This window comes from Pseudonaja textilis, chromosome 3 (assembly GCF_049901715.1).
Source record: "Pseudonaja textilis isolate UNSWEBS1 chromosome 3, rPseTex1.2, whole genome shotgun sequence".
NCBI classification, from domain to species: Eukaryota; Metazoa; Chordata; class Lepidosauria; order Squamata; family Elapidae; genus Pseudonaja; species Pseudonaja textilis.
Genome location: NC_141992.1, coordinates 199,535,995 through 199,562,006, shown reverse-complemented (window position 1 = coordinate 199,562,006; position 26,012 = coordinate 199,535,995). Strand labels below are relative to the sequence as shown.

The window sequence follows — 26,012 nt, the reverse complement described above, 5'->3', positions numbered from 1 at the left end:
CTATTGTTCATTCCATTATTCTATTCTCTATTCTATTCTATTCTCTATTCTATTCTCTATTCTATTCTATTCTATTCTATTCTATTCTCTATTCTATTCTATTCTCTATTCTATTCTCTATTCTATTCTATTCTCTATTCTATTCTATTCTCTATTCTAATCTATTCTATTTTCTATTCTATCTATTCTATTCTATTTCTATTCTGTTTTCTATTCTATTCTATTTTCTGTTCTATTCTATATTCTATTGTGTTTTCTATTCTATTCTTCATTCCATTACTCTATTCTATTCTTTTTCTATTTTCTATTCTTCTATTCTCTATTCTTCTATTCTATTTTCTATTCTATTCTATTCTATTCTATTCTATTCTATTCTATTCTATTCTATTCTATCCTATCCTATCCTATCCTATCCTATCCTATTCTATTCTCTATTCTATTGTGTTTTCTATTGCGTTTTCTATTCTGTTCTTCATTCCATTCCATTACTCTATCCTATTCTTTTCTATTTTCTATTCTATTTCTATTCTTCTATTCTATTCTATATTAATTTCCTACTTCTATTATTTCTATTTCTACTCTATTCTCAGCAGCTGGAACCCAAAGCAAGCAAGTCCTCCTAGGTGGGAGGAGTGGGGTCTCCCAGTTGTGGGTGGAGGTTGGTGGAATTGTGGGTTCGGGGAGCTCTGCAGACAACCCCCCCCCCCGCGCCAGGCCCTTGTCTGGAATGGTATGTAGGGGAGTGTTTAGCAGGCTGGGGAATTCTGGGAATTGAAGCCCACCCAGTTGGGAAACCCAGGTATAGGATTTCCTTCCTGAGCAGGCGGTTGGACTAGAAGACCTCCGAAGTCCCTTCCGATTCAGGGCTTCTGTTACCCACATCCACCACTCAAGAGGTTGTTACTCTCCACAGGAGCCTCCTCGCTTGCCCGTCCTTAGCCTCGCTGGACCTGTCCGCAAACCCGGCCATCAGCATCCTCTGTCTCCGGACACTGTTGGTCACCCTGGAGGAGCGGAAGCGGGGACTCCAGTCCCTTAACCTGGCCGGTGAGCTTGCCGGGGATTTCTGCAGCCGCTTGTCCCCTGAACCAGGGCGTGACTTTTGCTCTGGAGTTTAGTGCATGTCATATGATGGGTAACTCCGGCCTCTATCTACTCTGAGGGGGGTCCTTGGTGCTGTCTGAACTGGGTTGTTTTCTTGCAGATGTTTCATTACTGGTCAGAGTGTCTACAGCGTGACTATGATTGTGAGAGCCGCCAGCAAGGGTGGGATCCGACAGGGTTAACTACCAGCTAGGTCATTTACGAGGTTCGGTGATTTACGATGCGCTTCCCTGCGCCTGTAAATCGTCATCAGCACGCTGCGTGCAGAGAAGCCGCCTTTCAAAAAGGCCTTTTTTCCTGCTTTTTTAAATTGCAGCTGGGCCTCGCACGGCAGCTGAAGTTGAAAAAAAATCCCGAAATAAAGGTCAGGTAGAAGCCCGGGTGGGCAAAACATCAGCGGACATAGAACCCGCGTAAGATTGGAAGTATCTAGGCAACGTTTCGATGAAGTCTCATTCATCATCTTCAGGCTTCTGTCTTCGGCTCTGTGCTTCTCAGAGTGATGTGAGATTGCAGCTGCTTCTTTTAACTGCTAGTGGGAGCACAACCAAGCCCCCACCTGAACAGAACACGCCTCCAGCCAATCAGAACACGGCCAACCCCCCAACCAATCAGAACACAGTCAAACCCCCTACCAATGAGAACACACCCCCACCCAATCAGAAAACAGCCAAGCCCCCACCCAATCAAGTCCCACCCCACTAGCAGTTAAAAGGAAGAAGCAGCTGCAATCTCACATCACTCTGAGAAGCACAGAGCAGAAGACACAAGCCTGAAGATGATGAATGAGACTTCATCGAAACGTTGCCTAGATACTTCGAATCTTACGCGGGAGAAAACCCGAACAACCAAAGATCCATATATATATGTATACACACACACACACACACATACATACATACATACTTATGACAAGTTGCTCAGAGTCACTCAATAGTGAGATAGGTGATAACTTAATACAGATACATAAATTGAACCCCCCTGGCTGCCTAATGGGGAGAGACTGGAAGTTCCCAGGTGATGCCACTAACAGGCTGCCTCTTCCCCCCCACCCCATCCTCCATTTTCCCTAGGCTGTGCTATCCGTGGCCCCTTGGAGACCGCCACGTGGACGAAGCTCTCCTCCCTGGTGGGTCAGCTGCAACTCTGCAGCCGGTTGCTAAGCAGGAGCGACCAGCGGGACGTGGCCCAGCTCTGGCGCACCCCGGCCAACGCCTCCCTTCAGTCCGTCACCCGCCACCACAAACTCTTCTGCCAGAGCCTGTAGCCCCCGAAGAGGATGGGAGGACCGAGGGGGGGGGTCCGGGAGACCCCGGCTGCCTTGCCACTCGACACCATCCCGCCACGGAGGGATCCCGGTGGCAAAGAATGGGAATAGCGCAGCCGACGCGAGAGGAGATCCCCACCAGTCGAAGACGGGCTGTGCGGGGCCGCCAATCCAAGACTCGTACCGTGGAGAATTTTTGTGCCTGCGGAGAGGATTTGGGGGGGGGGGAACAAAAGCCCCCTCACACACACCCCCCGTGGACGAAGCTGCTCTTTTTAACTAACCACTCTCATCGTTCTGACCTCCTGCGATGAACTGTCCCGTATTTATTGAATGCCACTGTGTCTCTGGCATGGGCTGTAAGTAGCGCCGGGGTGGGCTGGAGGCCCCCCTTTTAACCTGGGGATGGGGGGGAGGAGGAAGGTAAAACGATATTTGCAACCTTGAGAAGAGGAAGAGGGATAGTAAACAACCTCTTGAATAAATTCGGTATCGTCATCCTCTTCAAAGGACCCCATAATCCGTTGCATTGGGGTGGAGTCTGGCAACTGAATGGAGCGGAGTGTTTTACTGGCCGAATGCCCTTCTTATCGCCAGTGTGGAGTTTTATACTTGGCAGATAATATTCCCACGGTGTCCGCAGAGAGAAATATCTAGCCTCTACCTGGGAATCAAGCTCACAGCCTCCCGATGGCGAGGCCAGAGCTCCAACCTCTGGGCCGCCGCTTGGAATAAATCGGATATATGCCCGTTTTTAATTGTAGAAAGGTTTTTATTTGCTTCAGACCCACAAAATGTTTGCCTCTCCGAGGCGAAAGCAAAACCCAAATAAATACACATAACCCACCCCCACCCCACCCCAAATCTACTACTGCTCCCCAATTCCAGGCTGCAAAAGGAGGGGCTGGTCCAATGCCGCCCACCCCGTAGTGAAAATACCTGCAACGTGACCCACGCAACGAGAGGGCTTCTCTCTCTCTCTCCAATGGAAGGGAAACGCGAGCCTTTGCGGTCGACTCTTCCCCACCCCCAGCGGCCTTTGGAACCCGGGTGCAAACGCGTGGCGGAGCCCCCCCCCCCCACTCGCCCCCCCCAGGGGCGCCGCCCTGTTGCATTTCCCCCTCTGGAGGGACGGGCACCCCGGGGGCTCTCGGCCACGCTTGGCGGCCTCACGAGTGTAGGAAGCGGTTGAAGGCGTTGTAGGCCGACTCCAAGTCGAAGAGCATCTGGCGCACCTGGGAATCGTCCAGCTCGTCCGAAGCCGACATGCCACTCAGGGTCTGCAGCCTGGAGGGAAGCGGATCTTGGTCACAAGAGGGGGACCCCTCCCCCCTGCTCGGCCCACCCCAGGAGGGGGAAGGAAACGAATCCCATTAATGCCAGGCGATCCAACAGCCCGGGAAAGGGCTGCTCCTACCAAGACCGGCAGGGTGAGAGACGGGCGTATCAACGAGAGAGCGAATCCCACTCCTTCCTAGCGCTGATGTCGTTACCTAGCTGGGTCATGAAAGGTCTGCCCAAAAGACAAGAGGCTGGGAGAGCACCAAGCACCCCCCAGTCATCACCTTCTCCATTCGGCCACCCCGCTCCCTCCTAGCCCTGATGAGGCTACCTAGTCGGGTCGTGAAAGGTCTGCAAGGAAACCACCACGCCGGAAGAGGCCCCGAGAGCCCCCCCAGTCCTCGATCTCCTTTCCCTCCTGCCTAGCACGGAGGAGGCTACCTAGCTGGGTCATGAAACGTCTGCAAGGAAACCACCAGGCTCAAGAGAGCACCAAGGACCCCACAGTTGTTGTCACCTACTTTCTCTTCCTCTTCCTCCTCCCTGTAAACCCAACTGATGCTGTTCCCTAGTTGGGTCGTGAAACGTCTGCAAGGAAAGCACCACGCTGGAAGAGCACTGAGGGGCCCCACAGGGAGAAAAGAATTGGCTTTCCTTTCTGCACGCACACACACACACACACACACACCCCGGGCTGTGGCCAGTCCCCCCACCAATCTGTCCCCACCAACGGGACACAAGGGCAGAAGCTGGCAAGGGTCTCCTTGGCACGAGCCTTTCTACCACCCCACCCCCCGGAAGAGGAGCTCACCATTGGCTCACTTTCTGCCTCCCCTCGAAGTCGGGGGGCAAATGGCTCATCCGGTTCATGGTTTCCATCAACTCCCGAAGGTCTGGCTGGATCTGGAGGGGCGGAAGGAAAGAGGGGGGCGGTTTCCCCCGGCTCGGTTTCTGGGTTATTTCTGGGGAGGGAGGGAGGGAGGGAGGAGGGGGGGAGGAGAAGAAAAATGGGAGGAAACGATGGGCGAGAGGAAGGAAGGAGGGAGGGGGAAAGGAAAAAGGGGAGAGGAAGGAAGGAGGGAGGGAGGAGGAGGGGAGAGAGGAAAAGGAAGGGAGGAGAGGGAGGGAAAGGAAGGAAGATGATATGGGAGGGAGGAATGGAAAGGGAGGGAGGGTGGGGGAAACAAGGAAGGGAGAAGGAAGGAAAGGAGAGAAGGCAAGAGGAAAAGGGAGGGAGGGGAGAGGAAGATGATGGGTATGGGAGGGAGGAGTGGGAAGAGAAAGGGAAGAGAGAGGAAGGGAAAGGAAAAGAGAGAGAAAGGAAGGGTGAGAGGGCAAGAGGAAAAGGGAGAGAGGGGAGGGGGAAAGGATGGGAAGGGAAAGGGAGGGAGGGAGGGGGAAACAAGGAAGGGAGAAGGAAGGAGAGAGGAGAAGAGGAAAAGAGAGAGGGGAGAGGATGATGGATATGGGGGGAGGAGTGAGAAGAGAGAAAGGGAGGGAGGAGGGAGAGGAAAAGGAAAAAAGGAGAGAAAGGGAGGGAGGGCGAGAGGAAAAGGGAGGGAGGGGGAAAGGAAGGAAGATGATATCCGAGGGAGGGAAGAGATTGGATCGGAGAAAAGGTGTACAGACCTTCCTTGAACGTGTGCAGAGGTGCAACCCTTTGCCAGCCGTCACCTGTGGTTCACAGGTGTGCTCTCTCCCCCTCCCCAAAGAGGCCACCTGTGTGGCCAAGAACGCCCTCCTCCTCCTCCTCCTCCCTTTGCTCACCTCATCCATCGCCCGGATCTCCAAGCGCAGCTTGTCCATCACGGTGATAAAGAGCTGGGTGGGAGGGAGGGAGAGAGAGGGGGGCGAGGCCCAGTCAGCCACCCAGCCAGGCCAGAGGCCCCTTGTGGAGTGTGACCCCCCACCATCCTCAGGTGGGGTCTCTCCAGCCCCCCCCCCGCCCCCAAACCTACCGACACGATGTCCGCGATGCAACGGTTGAGGTTGCCCTTGTCGTCTTTGATGGTGATGGGCCGGTCTTCCTTGATCCTCTCCATGGCTAGCGGGCAGTCCAGCTGGGAAGTGGGGGGTGACAAGAGGGCCAATTCTTACAAAATTCCCCCTCCCTCCAAAAGGGGGCCTGCGATTGGCTAACCCTCCCCCCCTCCCCCCATCGTTTCCAAATTTGCTTCCTTACCCGGAACCGGCGGCAAAAGTCGTCGATGGAGTTGATCTCCAACCCCTGCACCTGCTTGAAGGCGGCCTTGTATTGCACCAGGAGGCGGGAGCAGGCGGCCGTGTACCTGGACGGAAGGGAGGGAGACGCCGTTATCCGAGGCCGAAGGGGTGGGGCGGGGGCGGCACGGCGAAACGCGCGAGAGGCACACAAAACGCCGCTTCCCTTCCCGGCAAAGGGGGCGCCTGTTGATCTACTCGCGGCGGCATGCTTTCAAACTGCCGAGGGGGGCGGGCGAGGCCGAGGCGAGGATGGGCGCTCGACCGTTGGGCGGTGCTGGGGTCTCGAACCCAGGCCCCGGCAGCTTTAACTGCTGAGCCATCGTGCCTTTCCCTTTGGCAAAGCGGAGGGGTCTTTTATTCGTTTAAAACAAGAGGTCTCCAAAGTTGGCCACTTTAAGACTTGGGGACTTCAACTCCCAGAATTCTCCAGCCAGCTGGCTGGAGAATTCTGGGAGTTGAAGTCCCCAAGTCTTAAAGTGGCCAAGTTTTTTTCAGAGTTTTGGCGTTAATTCAGCGCCAGAAAAAATAAACAGAGGTGGATGATGCTTCATTTAACATCTTTAGAAGCGTAACAAGTAGATTTTACAAACCCCTTTGTAGATTTCTCCAACCTGGAGCAAACTCAGACAGAAACACGTTGCAAGTTCAGAGCAGAGCTCCAGCCTTCAGCAAGCAAGCTAGTTTCTCTTTTACTTTCGTTCAGCGGTGGCAAGCAAGACGAGAGGAGCCGTTTCATATTCAATAGACTCAAGCGCTCCACAGCGCTTGACGGAGCCACGCCTACGCTCTTTCTAGTTTCAGTTTCCAAACAGCCGTCCTTGGCTGACTTAGCTGCTATGCCTATTCATTGGCTGACTTTGTTAGCTCTATTCCAGTTCATGAATATGACTCTGACAAAGTTTGGGGGACCTCTTGATTTAAAACATTGATTTTGGCCACCCATTTTCACCCCCCCCCCCCGGCCCCCCCCCCCCCCCCCCCCCCCCCCCCCCCCCCCCCCCGGGCCCCCCCCCCCCCCCCCCCCCCCCCCCCCCCCCCCCCCCCCCCCCCCCCCCCCAAAAAAAACCCCCCTGAGCAATGGAGCTGTGAGCGCCCTCAAGAATACGTCTGCATTTTTCCAGAACAGGCTTATTAGAAGGACACGGGAAGAAGCTGAATGGAGATTTATTCGGATGGTTGCGGAGAGTAGAAGATATGCTGGTGGTTTGCCAGTTATTTTGTAAAACTTCTTTCGTTTGATTTAATTGTGAAACGGCTGCTTTCTGTTTTGTTCCTTTGAATTTTGAAGGGGAGTCATAACATGTTTTATTGCCTATGCTTGCTTGCTTACTGCGCAGATTATATGTGCTTTTTGCACCTATAGCTTCAGATCTAATATTCCTTCCGATGCTACCGCTTTAATTTCCAGTAAAAGTCCCTTTTCTCTATAACCATGGAGTCTTAAGGTCGTCTTTCTTGAATTTTGAATAGAGCCTCACCTAACATTCTACAAAGATCTGAAGCAACGGGTGCGAAAATATAGGAAAGTTACCCTGGGCAGCTTCCAATTCTATGTTTCGAAAGCATAAAATCACTTTTAAAAACTTTAAAAGAGGACCAAACAAAACATGTTATCTATTTGTTATGTACAGTCTTGGGCCTCCTCAGCAGTGCCTGGTGATCAACTTAAGTTTGCACAGATAGTCCTTGACTTACAATCGTTCCGTTTAGTGGCCGTTTGAAATTACAACGCTCTGAAAAAAAAAAACCCACGACTTATGGTTCTTCATTCTCGGGGCATTCATAGCACCCTCCACGGTCAAAATTTGGATGCTTGATAATCAGCACATACAGGTTGTCAACTCATTAAAATATTTCTCTGGTCTTTTGAGAGTGGCCAACAGAAAGGGAAGAGGGTGAGCAGTGTGGCAGCTTGCAAACCGAACGCGCATTCCATAAATGTTTTCAAAGATAGTCACTAGGTGACTGAAGTTTCTGCCTTGGCAAACTTCTAACTGGAGAGCATGATGGATGACTCTGGGCTATGGATTCTTCCCATTGGAGAATACAAATTAGGATACACCCAGGGAATGTGGGAAAAACCAGGGTCAAGGATGACAATGAATGATGTGTCTCAGACTCAGCTACACTCAGGCAGTGCCCGACGTGTTAACTCCCAATAAATCCTTTGGAAGTTTGGCTCGAGACTCAGGATTTAAATGGAGTTAAGTGCCAGAATCCTGACACAGGTGGCCTTCCACTTACAAGTTCATTTAGCGACTCTCCGTAGTTACACCGTCACTGAAAAAAAGCGACTTACGACCATTTTTCACACTTACGACTGTTGCATGGTCACCTGGTCAAAATTCAGGGCCTTGGCAACGGACTCGTAGTCATAACGGTCGGTGTCCCGGGGTCGTGCGATCGATCCCGTTTTTGTGACCTCCTGATGGAAAGGCCAGATTCTCTTAACGACCGTGTTACGAACTTCACAAATGCAAAAAATTCCCTTTAACGACTGTGGCAAGGTAGGTTGTAAAAAGGGGGGAAAAACTCACTTAAGCAACAGAAACATTGGGTCGTAAGTTGAGGACTACCTATATTGCTGCAGATGGGGCAGGCTGACAAGAATACATCCGGGTACCTGGAAGTATAAATGGTCCATCACAGATCATGGTCTAGGGCAAGGAGTCTTCAAACGTGGCCACTTTAAGGCTTGTGGACTTCAACACCCAGAATCCCTGAGCTAACATGACTGGAGGAGGAGGAATTCTGGGAGTTGAAGCCCACAAGCCTTAAAGTGGCCACGTTCGGGGACCCCTGCCTCAAAGAGATAAACCAAGGGTCTTCAAACGTGGCCACTTTAAGGCTTGTGGGCTTCAACTACATGACCGGAGGAGGAATCCTGGGTGTCCACTAGTCTTAAAAGTTCTCCAGTTTGAAGACCCCAGGTCTCGGGTCTTCTGCTTGAGCAGGGGTGAGGTTGGGCTAGGAGACCTCCAAGGTCCCACCTGCCCCTGCCATTCCCACTTACTCGTTGGGGTTGACGCAGTCCTTGATGTAGGCCTTCTCCAGGGCCTGCATGGTCTTCACCACAGCAAACAGCTCGGCCATGTTGTCATACCTGAAACCCAGAGGGGTAAATTGGGACCGCTTTGGCTATGCAAGGTTTGGCCTTCCAAAGTGGGACAGATGTCCGTTCCCCCCGCCCCGCCTTCCTTGGCTGCTCTGCCCACTGGGAAGCTGCCCCTCCCCCAGTTGCAAACATTAATTGCCAAATTAATTGCAGGGAGCCCTCTGACCTCCAGCGGCTCCCCACGAGGAGATGCCTGAAAATCTGCATAGGCCGCAGGAGTCCCCAAACTTCGCCACTTTAAGACTTGTGGGCTTCAACCGCCAGAATTCCCCAGCCAGGGTTGGAGACCTCTGGCACAGGGGATCATTGGGGGGGGGGGGCACACGGAGTTATGGATGGCAGGATGGGACTTAAAAACGTATATAAATGCTTCCCAGTTCTGTCTAAGAGCTTTAGAGAGTCAGCCTATGGCCTCCAACAATCTGGGCCCTCATTTTACTGAGGAAGGAAGGAAGGAAGAAAACGCAAATGAAGGAACAAAAAAAATATATAAGAAAGAGAAAAGAAAAAGAAAAGAAAAGGACAGAAAGAGAGACAGAGAAACAGAAAGAAAGAGAGGGAAAGAAAGGGAGAGAGAGAGAGAGAGAGAGAGAGAGAGAGAGAGAGAGAGAGAGAAAGAAAGAAAGAAAGAAAGAAAGAAAGAAAGAAAGAAAGAAAGAAAGAAAGAAAGAAAGAAAGAAAGAAAGAAAAGAAAAGGACAGAAAGAGAGACAGCGAAACAGAAAGAAAGAGGGGGAAAGAAAGGGAAGAGAGAGAGAGAGAGAGAAAGAAAGAAAGAAAAAGAAAGAAAGAAAGAAAGAAAGAAAGAAAGGCTAAGAAAGAAAGAAACAGAGAGGCTAAGAAAGAAAGAAACTGGAAGAAAGAGAGAAACAGAGAGAGGGAAAGAAAGGAAGAAAGAAAGAGAAAGAAAGAAACAAAGGGAAAGAGAGAAACAGAGAGGCTAAGAAAGAAAGAAACTGGAAGAAAGAAAGGGGAAAGAAAGGGAAGAAAGAAAGAGAAAGAAAGAAAGGGAAAGAAAGGGAAGAAAGAAAGAGAAAGAAAGAAAGAAAGAAAGAAAGGGAAAGAGAGAAACAGAGCGGCTAAGAAAGAAAAACTGGAAGAAAGAGAGGGAAAGAAAGAAAGGGAGAAACAGAAAGAGAGGAAAAGACAAAGAAAGAAAAAGAGAAAAAGGGAAAGAGAAACAAAGAAAAAGAAAGGGACAGAAAAAGAGAGAGAAACAGAAAGAGGGGAAGAGAAAGGGAAAGAAATAAAGAGAAAAAGAAAAAAGGGAGAGAAAGAGAGAGTTAAGAAAGAAGGAAACAGGAAGAAAGTGGGAAAGAAAAAGGGAAAGGGAAAGAAAGCAAGAAGGAAAGAAAGACAAAGAAAGGGAAAGAGAAACAGAGAGAGAGAGAGAGAGAAAGAAAGAGAGAGAGAGAGAGAAGAAAGGAAGGAAAGAGAAAGAAAGAAACAAAGAGAGAAAGAAAGAAAGACAGAAAGAAGAAAAGGAAGGAAAGAGAAAGAAAGAAAGAACAAGAGAAAGAACAAGGAAAGGAAGGAAGGAAAGAGCAAGAAAGGCAAGAGACAAAAGAGGCACCACTCACTTCTCCTGTTCTCGGGCGTTCTTGTACAGCTTGACTTCCTGCAAGGAAAAGAAGCTCAGGACCCTCGGGGGGTGCGAGGGGGGCACTATGGGGGGCTACAGAGGACCCACGCAGACCCCACCTCCACCCCTTTTCCCCCGACTTGCCTCGTAGAGTTCCTGCTTGTTCCCGGGGCTGGAAGCGAGAGAGGAGACAGGAGAGGTGAGGGTCGCCCCGGAGCCTCGCGCCCCCCCATTTCGAGCCCCCTCCGCCCCCCCGAGCCTCACCTCCCATGGCGGCGTTGGCGGGGATCCCGTGGAACATCCTCCCTCCCGGAAGAGCGGCGCCTCTCCTCGGCCGGTCGGCTGGCCGGGTCTGCCCCGCTTCCCCTCCCTCCGCTCGGCGCTCGATTGGGCAGGCCGGGGCGGGAGCTGCGCGCGCACCTCGGCCCGCCCCCTCGACAGCTGCGCAAGGGCAGAGGGAGGCGTCGCGCGAGAGCTTCCGGGTTCCTCTCGGGGGCGGGGCTGCGTGGAAGGAAGAGCCCCTCCCCTCACGCCGCGAATACGATTCGCCCGCCCAAGGCGGCGTCGACTTTCATTGGGGCACCCTTGAGACCCAGCGGGAGTTGGAGGCGGGGGGGCGCTCGCAAGGCCGGGGAGGGAGAAAAGCGAGAGGAGGCGCGGAGGCCGAAGTAAAAGCGGAGCCGCGGTTTCACCTCCCGGAGGAGAAAAGCGGGGCCGGTGGGAACGGGATACGGGGGGGGGTGGGAGAAGCGGCGGGTCTCGTGCCCGTCCGTGTATCTCCGGCACGCCCACTTCCGGTCCTGCTACCATAGACGCGGTTAGAGCGGTCAGCTTCCGGGTGCTTGTCGCGGTGCATGTCGGGAAAACGCGGGCTTTATTTGTGAGGCGAATTGAGAGGAGCGTTCCGTCAGAAACGGGTCGAGGCCTCGTTTCCCGCGCATTTTCGTTGCTTTCTCCGAGGCGGCTCCGTGAGGCGCCGGGCCGCTTTCGGGGCTGCCGGAGCGCGCCGGGAAGGGCCTCTCGGGCCCCTCGCAAGCCGGGAAGCGCGAAATTGCGACTGTTTTTTTCCTCTCTTCGGGCAGACGGGGGAGCCTCTTGACCGGCCCAGCCGGCTCCGCAGCCCCCCGCAAGGCCTCAGCCCGCGTGGAAGGAGCGTTTGGGGTGAAGGACGACAAAGCCTATCATCCCCGGTGGGCGGAATAAAGCCCTTTCGCTTATAAATGATATAGATCATAACTGAAAAGGAGAGAGGAGGGCCAGCTTTATGTCTTTGTCTGCCTAAGAAGTAAACTCCCTGCTCTTTGGCCACAGGTGGGCTTTGGCCTTGCTCCCTTTTATTGTTATTTAATAATATTTTATTATTTTTCTCTTTCTGCGCTCTTGATCTCAGCACAGGCAGTCCTCAACGGCCACAACTGAGACCAGAATTTCTATTGTTAAGCAAGGCAGTCATTAAGTGAGTCAGGCCTCGTTTCATCTGCCAGGGATGTTCTTGTAGCTGTTAAGTGAATCGTGCGGTCATTAAACAGATCCTGCTTCCCTCATTTGCTGGTCAGAAGCTGGCTGGGAAGGAAGGAAGGAAGGTCCTGAATGGCGATCGCCTGACCCTGGGATGCTGCAGCCCTCATAAATGCATCCAAGCAGCCAAATTTTAATGGTGTTGGTCACGAGGATGCTGCATGCGTTGTAAGGGTGAGGACCGGTTGCAAGTCCCTTTTTTCCCCAGTGCCATTGTAACCTCAAATGGCCACTAAACAAATGGCTGTAAGTTGGGGACTCACTGCCCGCTGCTTGTCTTGGGCTGCAGAGCTTGGCATTTGTTTGACTTGCAGGCTGGGATTGTCTGAAAGCTCTGGGTGGCAAGAAACCATTCCTACACACACACACACACACACACACACACATATACACACCTTGCCCTGCCCCATGGCAGCACTCTCCATGATTTCTAGATCAGAAATGATGGAAGTTGTAGTCCAATGCCTCTGGTGGGCTTGGCACTGGAACAAGGGGGACAAGAGAGGGTGCTGCTATATATAAATTGGGGAGGGGTGTCTTTGAATAGAATAGAATTCTTTATTGGCCAAGGGTAATTGGACACACAAGGAATTTGTCTTGGTGTAAATACTCTCAGTATACATAAAGAAAAGGCACATTCGTTAAGAATCAAGAATCATAACGTAGGACACTTAATGATAGTCATAGGGTACAATAAGCAATCAAATCAGATAGAAAGGAAAGGAATAGAATAGAATTATTTATTGGCCATGTGTGATTGGACACACAAGGAATTCGTCTTGGTGCAAATGCTCTCAGTGTACATAAAAGAAAAGATACATTCGTCCAGAATCATCAGGTACAACACTTAATGATAGTCATAGGGTACAATAAGCAATCAAATCAGATAGATGGAAAGGAATAGAATAGAATAGAATTCTTTATTGGCCCAGTGTGATTGGACACACAAGGAATTTGTCTTGGTACAAATGCTCTCAGTGTACATGAAAGAAAAAAATATTTTCATCAAGAATCATAAGGTGGAACACTTAATGATAGTCATAGGGTACACTAAGCAATCAGGTATGTAGGCAGATAGAGAGGTAGGTAAGTAGGAAGACGAGAATAGAATCCTTTATTGGACACACAAGGAATTTGTCTTGGTGCAAATACTCTCAGTGGACATAAAAGATAACATTTGTCAAGAATCATAAGTTCACTCAGGTTGCCAGCAGGGCTGAAAATGAGGGTCAAACATTTGGATGCAAAGCAAGTATTGTGTCCAAGGACATTTTTCTTACACCTGGAAACTATATTATTAACTCCATTTTTTATGGCAGGCCAAGGCTATGGAGCAGAATAGCAAGCCCCATGGACGTGACTGGAGAAAGGGGACAATATATGACTCCACCCCCCACCCACGTTTGGTATTTTAAAAAGGAGCATTAAGTGGCCTTGAACAGCTTTGCAGACTCAAAAGAAAGGGAACAGGGTCAGTGGGGAGGGGGTGTAGTTTGCCCATCCCTCTTGCACTTTCTCTCAAAAGGCAAATGCATCAGTTGACTTAAATTGACAATTATTTCCATTACCTAAATTATTGATTAAATGTCAGTCATCTTTTAATGACCCCCATAATCTCCTGAGGGATGGAGTCTAATTATTAGTTAAATGTCAATAAAAGCCTTAAAATAGGAGAGAGAAAAACCATATTTTGTGATTCTTCCTTTATGCAAATTTTATTGCTTACAAGTGTATTTGCACAGTGTTCTTACATTTAACCGAACAGCTTGTTACAGAGAGTGCAGAAATCTACTGAAGCATCGGTGAAACAGACAATTCGGTTATTAACGAGTCTCTTCTGCGGTGGAGCAATTTTCACTTTTGCGTTTTAAAACGCCAACGGAAAGCCATACATTCTTTCAAATGGAACAGCCGAAATGTTAAGGAACGGGCCTACTTAAAACTACCAGCAGGACTTTTGAGGGACAAAAATCATTCGAGCGACACCAACACGAGCGCGGGCGAATCAAGCACACGGGCCTTTCGCATCGGATGTTTCTGGAGCAGGAGGGATGGTTGCAGAACCGGCAACGTGGCTTCGTGGGCTTCCTGGGATCACCGTCTACACAGGAGGCTGGCGCTTTTCCAGGCCAGCGTAACGCGCCACACAAGGGGTGCTTTCAGACCCAGGAGACAAGCCTGTCCTCACAAGCCGACGGCTTCCCTTTTTTGCACGTTTCCCCCCCCGCTAAACGCTACGCAGCCACAAGAGTTGTGGAAATGTCGCAGTTCAACAACAAAAAGATGGAGGCAGCCCAGCAGATGAGGCATGAAAGGCTAAGGTGTCTGTTGCATGCAGAGCATTGGGGGGGAAGCGGCTGGACGGACAGCAGGACCAGTCACAGGCGGCATGGGGTGAACACGGCAGCGCACTTGGCCTTCCCTTCGGGGCTGGCGCATAAGCAGCCACACTTTGGAAAAAGACAAGAGGGGCCTTCCCTTGGCCTTTTGCTCTTCGGGAAGACACCCCTCGGATGACATCAGACGCCCACACAGCTTACCTTCCAAAACCAAAAAGGGGGAGCTAAGGGTGCCAAGGGAGGGGGGGCCCCGGGCATCCTGTGAGGGGCGCTGCCTCCCGTCTGAGCAGGCTGGAGCAGCTGCAATCCCAGGGGGATGCTGCACCAGAGAGGTGGTTTCGTCCTCCTCTTAAGAGCTGTGATTGCGCTGTCAAACTGAAAAAGAGGCCTTGGTTACCGTGAGTACGTCCGGAGCTCGGCTCTTTTAACAGGCTGGCCAGATTTCTTTTTAAAAAAATAAAATAAAATTCCCAAGACTTCTCCCCAATTTGTATCCCCGGGGCCGAACCTCTATCAATCACACCCCACCCCCTTAGCAAACTGGCAACTATGGTACAGGTTAAATTGCCAAAGCTTGCCAGCTATTTATTGAGCTGTTGAAGTTATTGGTAGGATGGGCTAAACACTTAAAATCCACCCCGTTGTGTAATGTGTGTTAATAAAAAGGCATCAGAAACTGGGAATATCTTGAGCGGGACGCCTTGAGGAGAGAAACGGCGGTTGGCAGGTGGAAAAAAAGGGGGGAGCAGGTACATTACAATAAAAATACTAAGTTGCCTACGGGCGCCATCCATATTTTTTGTTTTTCAGTTAATAAAATATCACTATCACCACTATATTACAGAGAGAAATAGATCATAGAATAACCAACTCTTCTATTACAATTTCAGAAATGTGTTTTTAAAAACCCTCTCGTTTTAAAATGCCCTTATTAATAACCTTGTGCTATACTAAATATATACTATATATATTTATATCATCTATATACCACTGTGCAGTAAAAATAAACTCCCTCAAAGTATGGACCGTAGACTAGACTTTTTTTTTAAGACATGAAAAAATACTGCAGGCTTTTAAAGCTCAAAATGAGGCTTTTTTTTATCACAACAGTGCACGTGACAACTATTTGCAGAAGCGTAGAATTTTTGAGAAAGCAACTATGGTTCGGATTTAACTATTGTGGGCACATGCCAGTTCTTCAACGTGGCCTAGTATTTAGCATCATCCTTTAGTTAATGATAGCAAGGTTTCCACTTTGTATTGTTTTAAGGTGCTCAAGATTTACGTTACGAAAAAGTTTTGGATAGGAGCCAGCCCAGAACTTCTAGACAAAGTGGAACTATAAACCTAAGCACGCCCTTATTTCCAAACCATGAAACCAGCTGCCCCAAAATAAACCGTCTTCCGCTTTTCAGTTTTCTTCGCAACCGCTTTGAGAATAGCGTGTACAAAATAAAAGATATTTCAGGTGCAATCCCAGCCTAGCTGCCCTTCGAGTTCATGGCCGTGTTTGAAAACTCGGTTAAATTGTGGCAAAGAGTGAAGAGAGTTAGGAACTCCTTCTGGGCTTTACACAGTGTGTGCTCTAGGACTACAATAATTCCCAGCAGAGCCCTCAATACACACAAAGATCCGGAAACTTCATCTCATAGACGGGAACAGATTGGTAATGGGGGCAGCCGGCGGTGATGGTCAAGGTCCCCGAAGGGCTGGGAGGGGGCCTGTAAAGAGAAAGACCTCGCGGTTATACAAGGCGGACATTCAGCTGGACGTTCTGTCTTTCGGGCTGGCTTGGGACCCTGACTTTTTTTTAATGAAGTCAGATCCGGAACGGCTTCAACTGAGGGAATGTATTTCTTCCTAAATTGTCATTTCTATTATTTTCTGACGGCTACTGGAGACAGTTTGCGAACAAATAATATTTGAACGGTGAACAGTACATGGTGGGAAAGCAATCAAAGCCAACGGAGACTTAAGACAAACGCTGGTTAATCGAGCGACTATCACTGAGAATCAACATCGCAACAAAATATTACAGGTAGTCCTTGCTTAGCGACAGCGGTTGGGACTGGCGACTCCATTACTAAGTGAAACAGTTGTAAAGGGAAACCTCCTGTGACCTTGTTTGACTGATGAAACTGCAGTTGTTATTAAATGAATCGCCAATTGGTCGTGAAACACCATGTCAATGGAGCATGATTTATGACTTCCCGCAGGCTTCCCCAATGACCGCTTGTCAGAAAATTGCTAATGTAACCGCAACATTCTGCAAACCGTCATAAACTCACGCCAGTTGCGAGGCGCCCAAATTGCGATTGTGCGACTGGGGCTGTTGCAACCGTTGTTAAATGTAAAAAGCAGTCCTAAGTCAACTTTTTTTTTTCAGGTAAGTCCTCAACTTACAACAGTCACTAAAGGAACTGTTGTAAGTTGAGGACTTACCTGAACTGTCCTTTGGTCACCCCTGAATTTCCAACACCCTTTGACTTCGTGACTGCTGCCAAGTGCCCGTCCTCCCAATTTTCCCTGCCAAAATCCAACTAGGCCTTCGGCATTTCCCCTTACCGGATGGTGAGCTCCAGGATCTGAGCCAGTCGGTCATGGAGGAGGTTCGCCTGGAGAGAAAACGGACCCTGTGAGATCGGGTGAGGATCGAGGCGAGATTCCTTTCGGTGGGACAACCCGCCTCCTAGAGTTGTGGGTGCTCCGCCACTGGAGTTCTTCAAGAATAGACTGGACACTTGTTTATTGGGGATGGTATAAGGACTTGTGCTCTGGGCAGGGGGTTGGACTAGAAGACCTCCAATGTCCCCCTTCCAGCCCTAGGATTCTGTTGTTGTTCTTAGAATCATAATGATGTAGGTCTAACGAAGAGAAGGACCAGGGGAGGCATGATAGCAGTGTTTGAGCATTTGAGGAGGTTACCCCAAAGAAGAGGGGGTTCAAATATTCTTCAAAGCACCTGAAGGCAATAAGAAACGATGGATGGAAACTCCTCCAGGAGAGAAGCAACCTGGAACTAAGGAGGAACTTTCAGACAGGGAGGACAATTAACCAGTGGAACAGCTGGACTCCAGAAATGGTAGGCGCTTCTTCACTGGAGGCTTTTAAGAGGAGATTGGACAACCGGAATGGTTGAGGGTCTCCTTGTGGTTTGCCGGCAGCCGGTGCAGACCGCAACAGAATCGGACAGTCGGGAAGAGAGGGGACCAGTCAGGGAGTCTGGAAAGGACTTGGACAAGGGTCCTGCGTCTGAGGCGGGATGGCGCCATGACCATCTGGGAGTCGGGTGCTGACTCTGGAGCCTCCGGAGTCTGGCAGCAGTGAGGCAGAGGACCCAGGGGAGCCTGTTCCCAGTGTGTGTATGCACAGAGCTGCTAGAAGGCGAGAGCAGCTGAGACGAAAGGAGCCACTGGGGAGTAGGGCTGGGAGGTGATGGCCCCTCCCATAAGAGATAAAAGTCAGACCTAGAGGACGAGACCTTTGCAGGAAGCAAAGTAGCTTGACTGCTTCCAAGTCCTCTTTGAAGCTCTGTGTACTTTGGTTGGTTTTTTTCTCGTACTTCGGTTGGTTTCTTGTTCATTGGATGCTTCTGTTATTGGCAGCACTTCACAGAACTGAAAGGTGGGTGCTTATCTCGGGGGACTGTTTAGCTCTGGCAGGAAAGCAATTCCCATCATTGCAATTAAATAGGTTTTGCTTTTAAAACAAGTTTGTGATTAATTACGATTTACGAAGCCCATGATTTATGAAGCTTAAGTGGAGGGTTGGGCTAGAAGACCTCCAAGGTCCCTTCCAACGCTGTTATTCTGTATCCTATCCTGTATTCTTTTCTTGAGGCATCCGATATCCCAGATTATCCCCCACTGAAGGCCGCTGAGGATGCTGGGAAAATCCCCTCTGGGAGCAAAATGGTCTGGCACCGCGGCCTTCTCCTCTCTTCCTACTCCTTCCAAGGAGAGAAGGCAAAGTTTTGCTCACCAGCTACAACCCTTTTCCTACCACATCAGGCAGAAATCTTTTAGCAGGGAGTTTCTTACTCCGCCTACTTCAATCTGACAACCTACTCGATGCCAGTTCCTATCTACAAGAGCGACAGCGCCTTCCTCACACTTTGCACACTCCTTTGCCCTAATCTCACACACTTCACTGTACAGAATAAAACACGACAACGCAAAGTCTCCTTTGCACCAGGTGGTTCCTCCCAGCCCTCGTAGGAGGAGGTGGTACCATGAGCCCTGCAAGCAGAGAAGGGAGGCCCTCGGTCACCCCAGCTTATCTCGTGCTGTGGGCTCCTCCCCGCTCTCCGAAGTAGACCCTCCAGCTGCCTCGCAAGGCTATCTGGGCGTCACCAAACGGGCGTGTGTGTGTGTGTGTGTTCTCGGTTGCAGAAGACGTTGCTTGCTCCGCTCACCTTGGTCTCGCACTGTGCCGCAATCTCTTCGAAGGGAGCTTTCTGAAACTTCTCAATGACCAGGCGTCTCTTTTCCTTCTCCTGCTCTTCAAGGCCGGTGTTATCTTGGGAAGCGGGTGATTTAAAAATAAAGATATGGAGAAAGGGACGGAGGAAGAGAAGAGAAGAGTAAAAGGAAGGCCCCGTTCCCACCCCACGCCGTGAGGCGGCTTCCCGAAACGCCCTGGTTGAAGCAGCCAGCCTGGGACCCCACCTCAGCCTGGCTGGCTATGCCAGAGAGACCACACGGGTCTCCTTGAGAGTAAAAGCACCGGTGGCCTCTTGCCCCCCCCACCCAAGAATTCGGGGACATTTAGCATTGCGTCATATCTGAATAAATGGGCATTTCTGAGTTCCTCCCTTTAGGCACCAGGCTGCATTTTGCTACGCCATACGAAATAAATGAGGGGAAAAAAAACTTAATTAGGGAACAATACTTCAAAAGAAAAGCTTGTTCCAGTTGGAGAAATATTAATTCAGACTCTTTAGTAGATGGACCTGATCCAATTTGGAGTCTAATTTGTCTCATCATCAATATTAACTACGCAGTGCGGTCGTATTTTCACAACCCAAAGGTGTTTTTTTTGCAAAAGACAATTCGAGTCTCTTGGTTATTTTCCTGGAAAACGTTTCGCTTGTCATCTGAGAAGATTCTTCAACTCAACTTTCCTGGGTTTTTTTGCTCCCTTGAAAATATTTCGCTTCTCACCCGAGAAGCTTCTTCAGTTCTTCAGAATATACAACTATGTGACTTCAGAACTGAAGAAGCTTCTCGGGTGAGAAGCGAAACCTTTTCAGGGAAAATCACCAAGAAAATCTTGTTGTCTTGTGGAAAAAGCATCTTTGGACAGCCATGACCTGGATGACTGACAATCTCCAGAGATATTCCTGATTGTTTAACTGAGGAGATCCAATCCATAGTAGCAAGGATTAATGACTACATTATTCAGGGAGAAAATTGCTGCTGGTTAAAAGTACGATATAACAAGGAATGGTGGGGGTAGGATAGATATTTTACTATATGATGTGATGCATTTTACCTATTGCCTTCTTCAGTGCTTCAAAGGTAATTTCCTCCGTGCTGTTGACCTGAAGGGGAGAGGGGAGAAATATTTTGCTTAAATTCACCAACAGTTGAACAAAAAGGAAAATAAAATAATTTATTGTGTTTTAGAGAGCGAACTGTAAGGAGGAAACTACGAATTAAGCCACCTGGAAGCCATTAGATGCCTGAGAGGGCCTGCAAGGAGACTCAATAATATTTTTGAGCTCTGTCAGAAAATGTGGGGAAACAACCCCCAAAACTTGGGGAATGCCTGGAATCTGTTCTTTCTGTCAGAGGGGAGGATACAAAGGGTTGACCAAAAGAATATTCAAGCAATCACCAGGAGACAGTGAGTTCTAATCCCACCTGAGGCATGAAAGTTGGCGGGGTGACTTTGGACCAGATGGAAGGATAGGCGCAACTGATAGGGTTAAGGTGAGATCACTTAGGACAGGGCCCTCCAAACTTGGCAACTTGAAAACCTGTGGACTTCAACTCCCAGAATTCTGGGCATTGCCTTCCCCCGTTGAATTCTGGGAGTTGAAGTCCATAAGGCACCAAGCTTGGAGAGTCCTAGCCTTAAAGGAACAAGATGAAAAGCTTTTGCAAAGCTGCACAATGTCCATGATCAAAGGGACGTACCTTATCTTCTGCACCGTTTCCAGGAAGGAGGTCCACCTGAATGGACACGGTGTCCACGATACTCTTCCTTCGTGACAGCCGGTCCTCATCTGTAGGCATAACATCAGAAATGCTCATATTTCTCATTGTGGGTGATATAAATTACAGTATACAGTATGATAATTTAGGCATGGATGGAGGGAGATAGATGAATGATGGATGGATGGAGATAGATGAATAATAGATATAGACCAAGGTCTTCAAACTTGGCAAGTTTAAGACTTGTGGACTTCCAACTCCCAGAATTCCTGAGCTAACATGACTGGAGGAGGAATTCTGGGAGTGGAAGTCCACACATCTTAAAGCTGTTTGAAGACCCCTGATATAGATGATAGATAGATAGATAGATAGATAGATAGATAGATAGATAGATAGATGGATGGATGGATAGATAGATAGATAGATAGATAGATAGATAGATAGATAGATAGACAGACAGGATAGGATAAGATAAGATAAGATAAGATAAGATAAGATAAGATATAGACAGATAATGGGTGGATGGATGATAGGTGAAAGAAAGACAGACAGAAAGAAAACGAAAGAAAGAAAGAAAGAAAGAAAAAAGAAAGAAAGAAAAAGGAAGGATATAGATGATGGATGGATGGATGGAGATAGATGAATGATAGAGATAGGTGAATGATAGATAATGGATGGATGGAGATAGATGAATGATAGATGATGGATGGATGGATATAGATGAATAATAGAGGTAGATGAATGATGGATGGATGGGTGGATGGATGATAGGTGAAAGATAGGTAGGTAGGTAGGTTTCAGGAATTAGGAATATGAAGAAAACCTGTAGAGAGCTCAGTTAAGTGCTTGACTTATGACTGTTCACTTAGTAATCATTCCAACTTCTGACAGACCTATCTGGGAGGTACGTATCACCTGGATTTGAAGTTGTAATGGTCACCACTTCCCCCAGTCACATGACTGCACTCCGTACGCCTGGCAACCAGGCGCATTTATGTCCATTTACAGTGTCCCACGGTCACTAATAGTTGACAAAAGTCTGCATAGTGTTTATGTCCATTTCGGGGCACCACCATGCCCCTGGCAAACCCTTGGAGGAGGAGGAGGAGCACGACGACTTCGGAGTCCTTGCTGCTCTCTGAGCTTGGAGGATTTCTTGCAGACGTTTCATTACCAAGCTAGATAACCTCATCAGCTAAAAGGGAGTGGGATTTGCGAGGAGGAGGAGGCGGAGGAGGAGGAGAATAATGACAACGACAACGACTGTGGGGTCCTTGGTGCTCTCTGAGTTTGGTGGGTTTCTTGCAGACGTTTCATTACCCAACTAGGAAACGTCATCAGTGCTAAAAGGGGTGAGGATTGCAGAGGGGGAGAGGAGAGGATGATCATTCTTACAAGATTTTGTAGCCTTTGCTGTCTGGGGAATTCTGGGAGTTGAAGTCCGCCAGTCTTAAAGTGGCCAAGGTTGGAGACCCCTGATTTAAGATGAATGGACTTCAACTCAGCATGCTAGCAGGGGAATTCTGGGACTTGAAGTCCTCCAGGGCTTAAAGTGGCCAAGGCTGGAGAGCCCTGGTCTGGTGGGAAAACATAACAGCTTGCTTCCTCTCCCAATGGCTACCCGGGGGAAACAACAGGTGTGCAAGAGAGAAGCAAGGAGTCTCCGGATGCCCTCTGGAACAGCCCACAAGGTATTTCCAACAGGGCGGCAAGGATGGCCGACCGTCGGCCTTCAAGATCCAGGAGACCCAGGCGCGCTGGGAGTTGTAGTTCAGCAACCTCTCCGCTCAGCCACAAACGGCCCACGGCAAACGGAAGCACTTTCATCCGACCTACTCGACAATCCAGGGCCCCAAACCGAGTCACCCCAGCCTCCGCTGGAAGGCCCTTCCCACCCCAAGAGCCTCACCTGTCACCTGGGGCACGTAAGGCACCGACAGCCTTTCCGCGCTGTAGCCGCTGCCGCCTAAGGATTCCACGATCTTGTGAGTCAGGAAGAACAAGCTCTTGTCGTCCTTATCAAAGTTCAGGGGAATGCTGTAAAAAAATAAAAATAGATTGATCGACGTGAGTAAATGGACATTAGCAATTAGAGAGCAAGAAGACAAGGAGTATTAAAAAAATTGGGGATTTATTTTATCAATGGCTAGATAAGAAAATAGGGAAATAAAATATAATACAATATAAATATTATAACGTAGTAAAGATAAGACAATGTAATACGTTATAATTGATTACAATGAAATGAATATTATGAACTGGGATATGTAAAATTTGAGATAGGCTCAAAAAGGATGATGAAAGTCTAATAAGGAGTTAACATAATATGCATATTTATATAATATGAATTTTAATAATGCATCTAGAAGGGAAAGACTGTCGATATTGTGCACAAAAGGTATATACCGACCCACTGTATAACGGAAAGATGGTTTTATGTTTTGTGTGTATGTTGGTATTTGTTTATGTTTGTTGTTAAAAAAAAAATGGAGGAAAAAAATACATTGATCGAAAGGAAAGGGGAAACCAATGAGATTGTGAGTGGATCTCTAACAAAACAGAGCTGGAAGGGACCTCAGAGGTCTTCCAGTCCAGCCCCCTGCTCAAGCGGGAGACCCTTGCTAGACTATTTCAGACGAATGATTATCCAGTCTCCTCTTAAATACCTCCAGTGATGGGATACCCACAACTTCTAGAGGGGCTGCCCTAGAGAGGAGGAAGGGGTCAAGCTATTCTCCAAAGCAGGGGTCTCTTTGCTGTAGCTTTGCTGGCTGAGGAACTCTGGGAGTTGAAGTCCACAAGTCTTCAAGTTGCCAAGGTTGGAGACCCCTGCTCCAAAGCACCCGAAGGCCAGAAAAGGAACAATGGATGGAAACTGAACGAGGAGAGATTCAACCTGGAAATAAGGAGCAATTTTCTGACAGTGAGAACGATCAACTAATGGAACAGAAGTTGCCTTCGGAAGTTGTGGGAGCTTCATCACTAGAAGCTTTCAAGAAGAGACTGGACTGCCATCTGTCAGGAATGGAGTAGGGTCTCCTGTTTGGGCAGGGGGTTGGACTAGATGACCTACAAGGTCCCTTCCAACTCTGCTAATCTATAAGGCCAATCAAATCTAACATCAGATTTGGTAAAAATGCTACAGGTTCTTCTTTAGGATGTCATAATAAAAATGAAACTGCTATACTGCGTCGCTTGTACTGCACTTCTAGCACGGATGATGTTAACTAGCTGGGTATGTCAAGCCACGTAGTAAGGCTGCACTACTATTATCCTTCTCATCTTTCCTGTTACTTGTTCCTTTAGCATCTTATCATGATAATTTTGTTCTTTGTTATCTTATGATTAACGATGATTGCTTTTATTCAGAATCCTGTGACTTACTGAGTGTTGCATCTTATGATTTATGATGATGGCATTTTATGATTATGACTTATGACTTGTTGCTTCTCTGTATACTTGAGAGATTCTGCACCGGAGACAAATTCCTTGTGTGTGTCCAGTCACATTTGGCCAATAATCTCCTCTCCTTCCATCTTTTTTTTTTCCTTCCTTCCTTCCTTCCTTCCTTCCTTTTTTCCTCCTTTCCTCCTTTTTTTCCCCTTCCTCCCTCCCTTTATCCTCCCTTCCTCCCCCTCCTTCCCTCCCTTCCTTTTTCGTCCTTCCCTCCTTCCTTTTTCCTTCTTTCCTCCCTCCCTTTTTCCTTCTTTCCTTCCTCTCTCCTCTCCCCATCCTACCCTACCGTACCCTATGAAACATCTGCAAGAAAGCCACCCGGCTTCGAGAGCGCCAAGGACCCCAAAGTCCAACGCTTGGCAACGAAGATTCTCTTCCAAAGTCTCACTTCCTTTATCGGCCCAACCCCAAAATGGTTACCTGCACTTGTCTCGGAGGATGGTTTCTGGCAAAAGTAGGGCGCTTCCACTGTTCTGGTTTCAATCACCTGCGAAAACCGCGGGAGCAAAAAAATAAAAAAAGCCCTTTTCAGACTGGAAACATTTTGGCTGGCAGAGAAGGCCGGGCTGAAATGCCCTGCTGGCATAGGCAGCTGGGTTACCATCCCAAGGAGCATGGGTTATGGGGCTGCCCAGTTCCCCAAAGACCTCGAAATGGGCTCGGCGAGTTTTGCCCCACTTTACGACTTGTCCTGCCACCATCGTTTAGGGCATCGGTGCCATTGTTAAGCCTGTCACGCGGCTTCCCTCCTGGATTCTCCTCGTCAGGAGGTCGCCAACCCTTGACCCCGGGCACAGTGCGACCGTCATAAAGTACGAGTCAGTTGCCAAACGCCTATATTTTGATCAAGGGATCCGTGGGGATGGCTGCGACGGTTGTAACTCTGGAAAATGGCCCCCAATCACTTTTTTTTCCTGTGCCGTTATAACTCACTAAATGAACTGCTGTAAGTCAAGGACTTGTCTGTAACTCCTTTCTGGAAGGCCAGGAGGGTGGGATCTGCCTCTCCTCCAAGGGGGAGAATATTCCAGAGGGTGGGGGCAAGGGCAGAGGAGGCTCTCTTCCTTCCGTGTTTCCCCAAAAATAAGACACCAGGTCTTATTTTTGGGGGATATCCTTCACTGACTAACCTCGCTTGCGCGCGACGCCGCCGGCCTCCTTCCGGAAGTCCTTCTTCTGTGGCTGGCCCGGCTTTCCTGAAGGCCTCTGCAGCCGATAAAAGAGCTCAGGATCGATCCAGAGCTTTGTTCTCAGCTCCAGAGGCCTTCAGGATAAGCCTGGCCGGTCTTGCCGGCTGCAGAAGAAATGGGCCGCTGAGGCAGGTGTCAGGGGGTGCGAGGCCTGGCTACACCTGTCCAAAGGTAAGTACTCGGGCAGCTCCACCCCATCCCCATCATAGCTTAATATTTAAGAGTGGATGGGGTCGGGATCTTAGGGCTTATTTGGGGGGGGAATAGGGCTTATATTGGGGCGCATGTGTAAAAAAAATCAAGCTAGGACTTACTTTTGGGGTAGGTCGTATTTTGGGGGAAACAGGGTATGTCACACACACACACACACACACACACGCACCTTGTTGGGGTTTTTTAACTGACAGGTTCTGTAAACCACGCTCCCTATCTGACTGGGTGGGGCAGGCCAAGGTGATCAGACGAAGGAGTAGGTATTACTATGTAGGTAGCCTGGCCTTGTGCCGCCTGGGGCTTTATATACGACACCAGCCACCCCATGAATTAAACCCAGAAGGAAACAGGCGCCCCAATGCGGTTCGTGCATCAAAATGTTTGTCCCAAAGGGTCTTTTTTTTTTTTTTTTCAAGAGGCAACTGGACTTTGGGTTTTTTTCTTCGAAGACGTTTCGCTTCTCATCCCAGAAGCTTCTTCAGCTCTGACTGGATGGAGGGGAACGGAAGGATTGACACTCCTTGCAAACAGAGCTGGTCATTTGGGTCCTTTTTAGAATCCATAAGG

The 26,012-nt window shown here is 49.0% G+C and overlaps 3 protein-coding genes across 3 annotated transcripts in view; 1 reads left to right on the top strand and 2 right to left on the bottom strand.

Moving 5' to 3' along the window:
- Nucleotides 1–3,124, top strand: part of TONSL (tonsoku like, DNA repair protein) — a 59,896-nt gene extending 56,772 nt beyond the window's left edge. Inside the window, 2 exon segments of the mRNA XM_087931889.1 lie at nt 914–1,047; nt 2,178–3,124. Of these exon segments, the coding sequence (XP_087788015.1) occupies nt 914–1,047; nt 2,178–2,371 (328 nt within the window). The 3' untranslated portion in view covers nt 2,372–3,124.
- Nucleotides 3,123–11,381, bottom strand: VPS28 (VPS28 subunit of ESCRT-I). The gene is made up of 8 exons (XM_087928723.1): nt 10,712–11,381; nt 10,570–10,603; nt 8,889–8,978; nt 5,835–5,940; nt 5,611–5,712; nt 5,420–5,473; nt 4,464–4,555; nt 3,123–3,658 (listed from the first exon to the last, which is right to left on the bottom strand). Exons 1-8 carry the CDS (start codon nt 11,379–11,381, stop codon nt 3,541–3,543), a joined length of 1,266 nt encoding a protein of 421 aa, XP_087784849.1. The 3' UTR covers nt 3,123–3,540.
- Nucleotides 11,382–13,777: 2,396 nt separating this feature from the next.
- EFR3A (EFR3 homolog A) overlaps nt 13,778–26,012 on the bottom strand; it is a 43,270-nt gene continuing 31,035 nt past the window's right edge. Inside the window, 8 exon segments of the mRNA XM_087931866.1 lie at nt 13,778–16,149; nt 16,994–17,043; nt 18,843–18,946; nt 19,922–19,970; nt 20,569–20,657; nt 22,496–22,623; nt 24,463–24,493; nt 24,496–24,529. Of these exon segments, the coding sequence (XP_087787992.1) occupies nt 16,044–16,149; nt 16,994–17,043; nt 18,843–18,946; nt 19,922–19,970; nt 20,569–20,657; nt 22,496–22,623; nt 24,463–24,493; nt 24,496–24,529 (591 nt within the window). The 3' untranslated portion in view covers nt 13,778–16,043.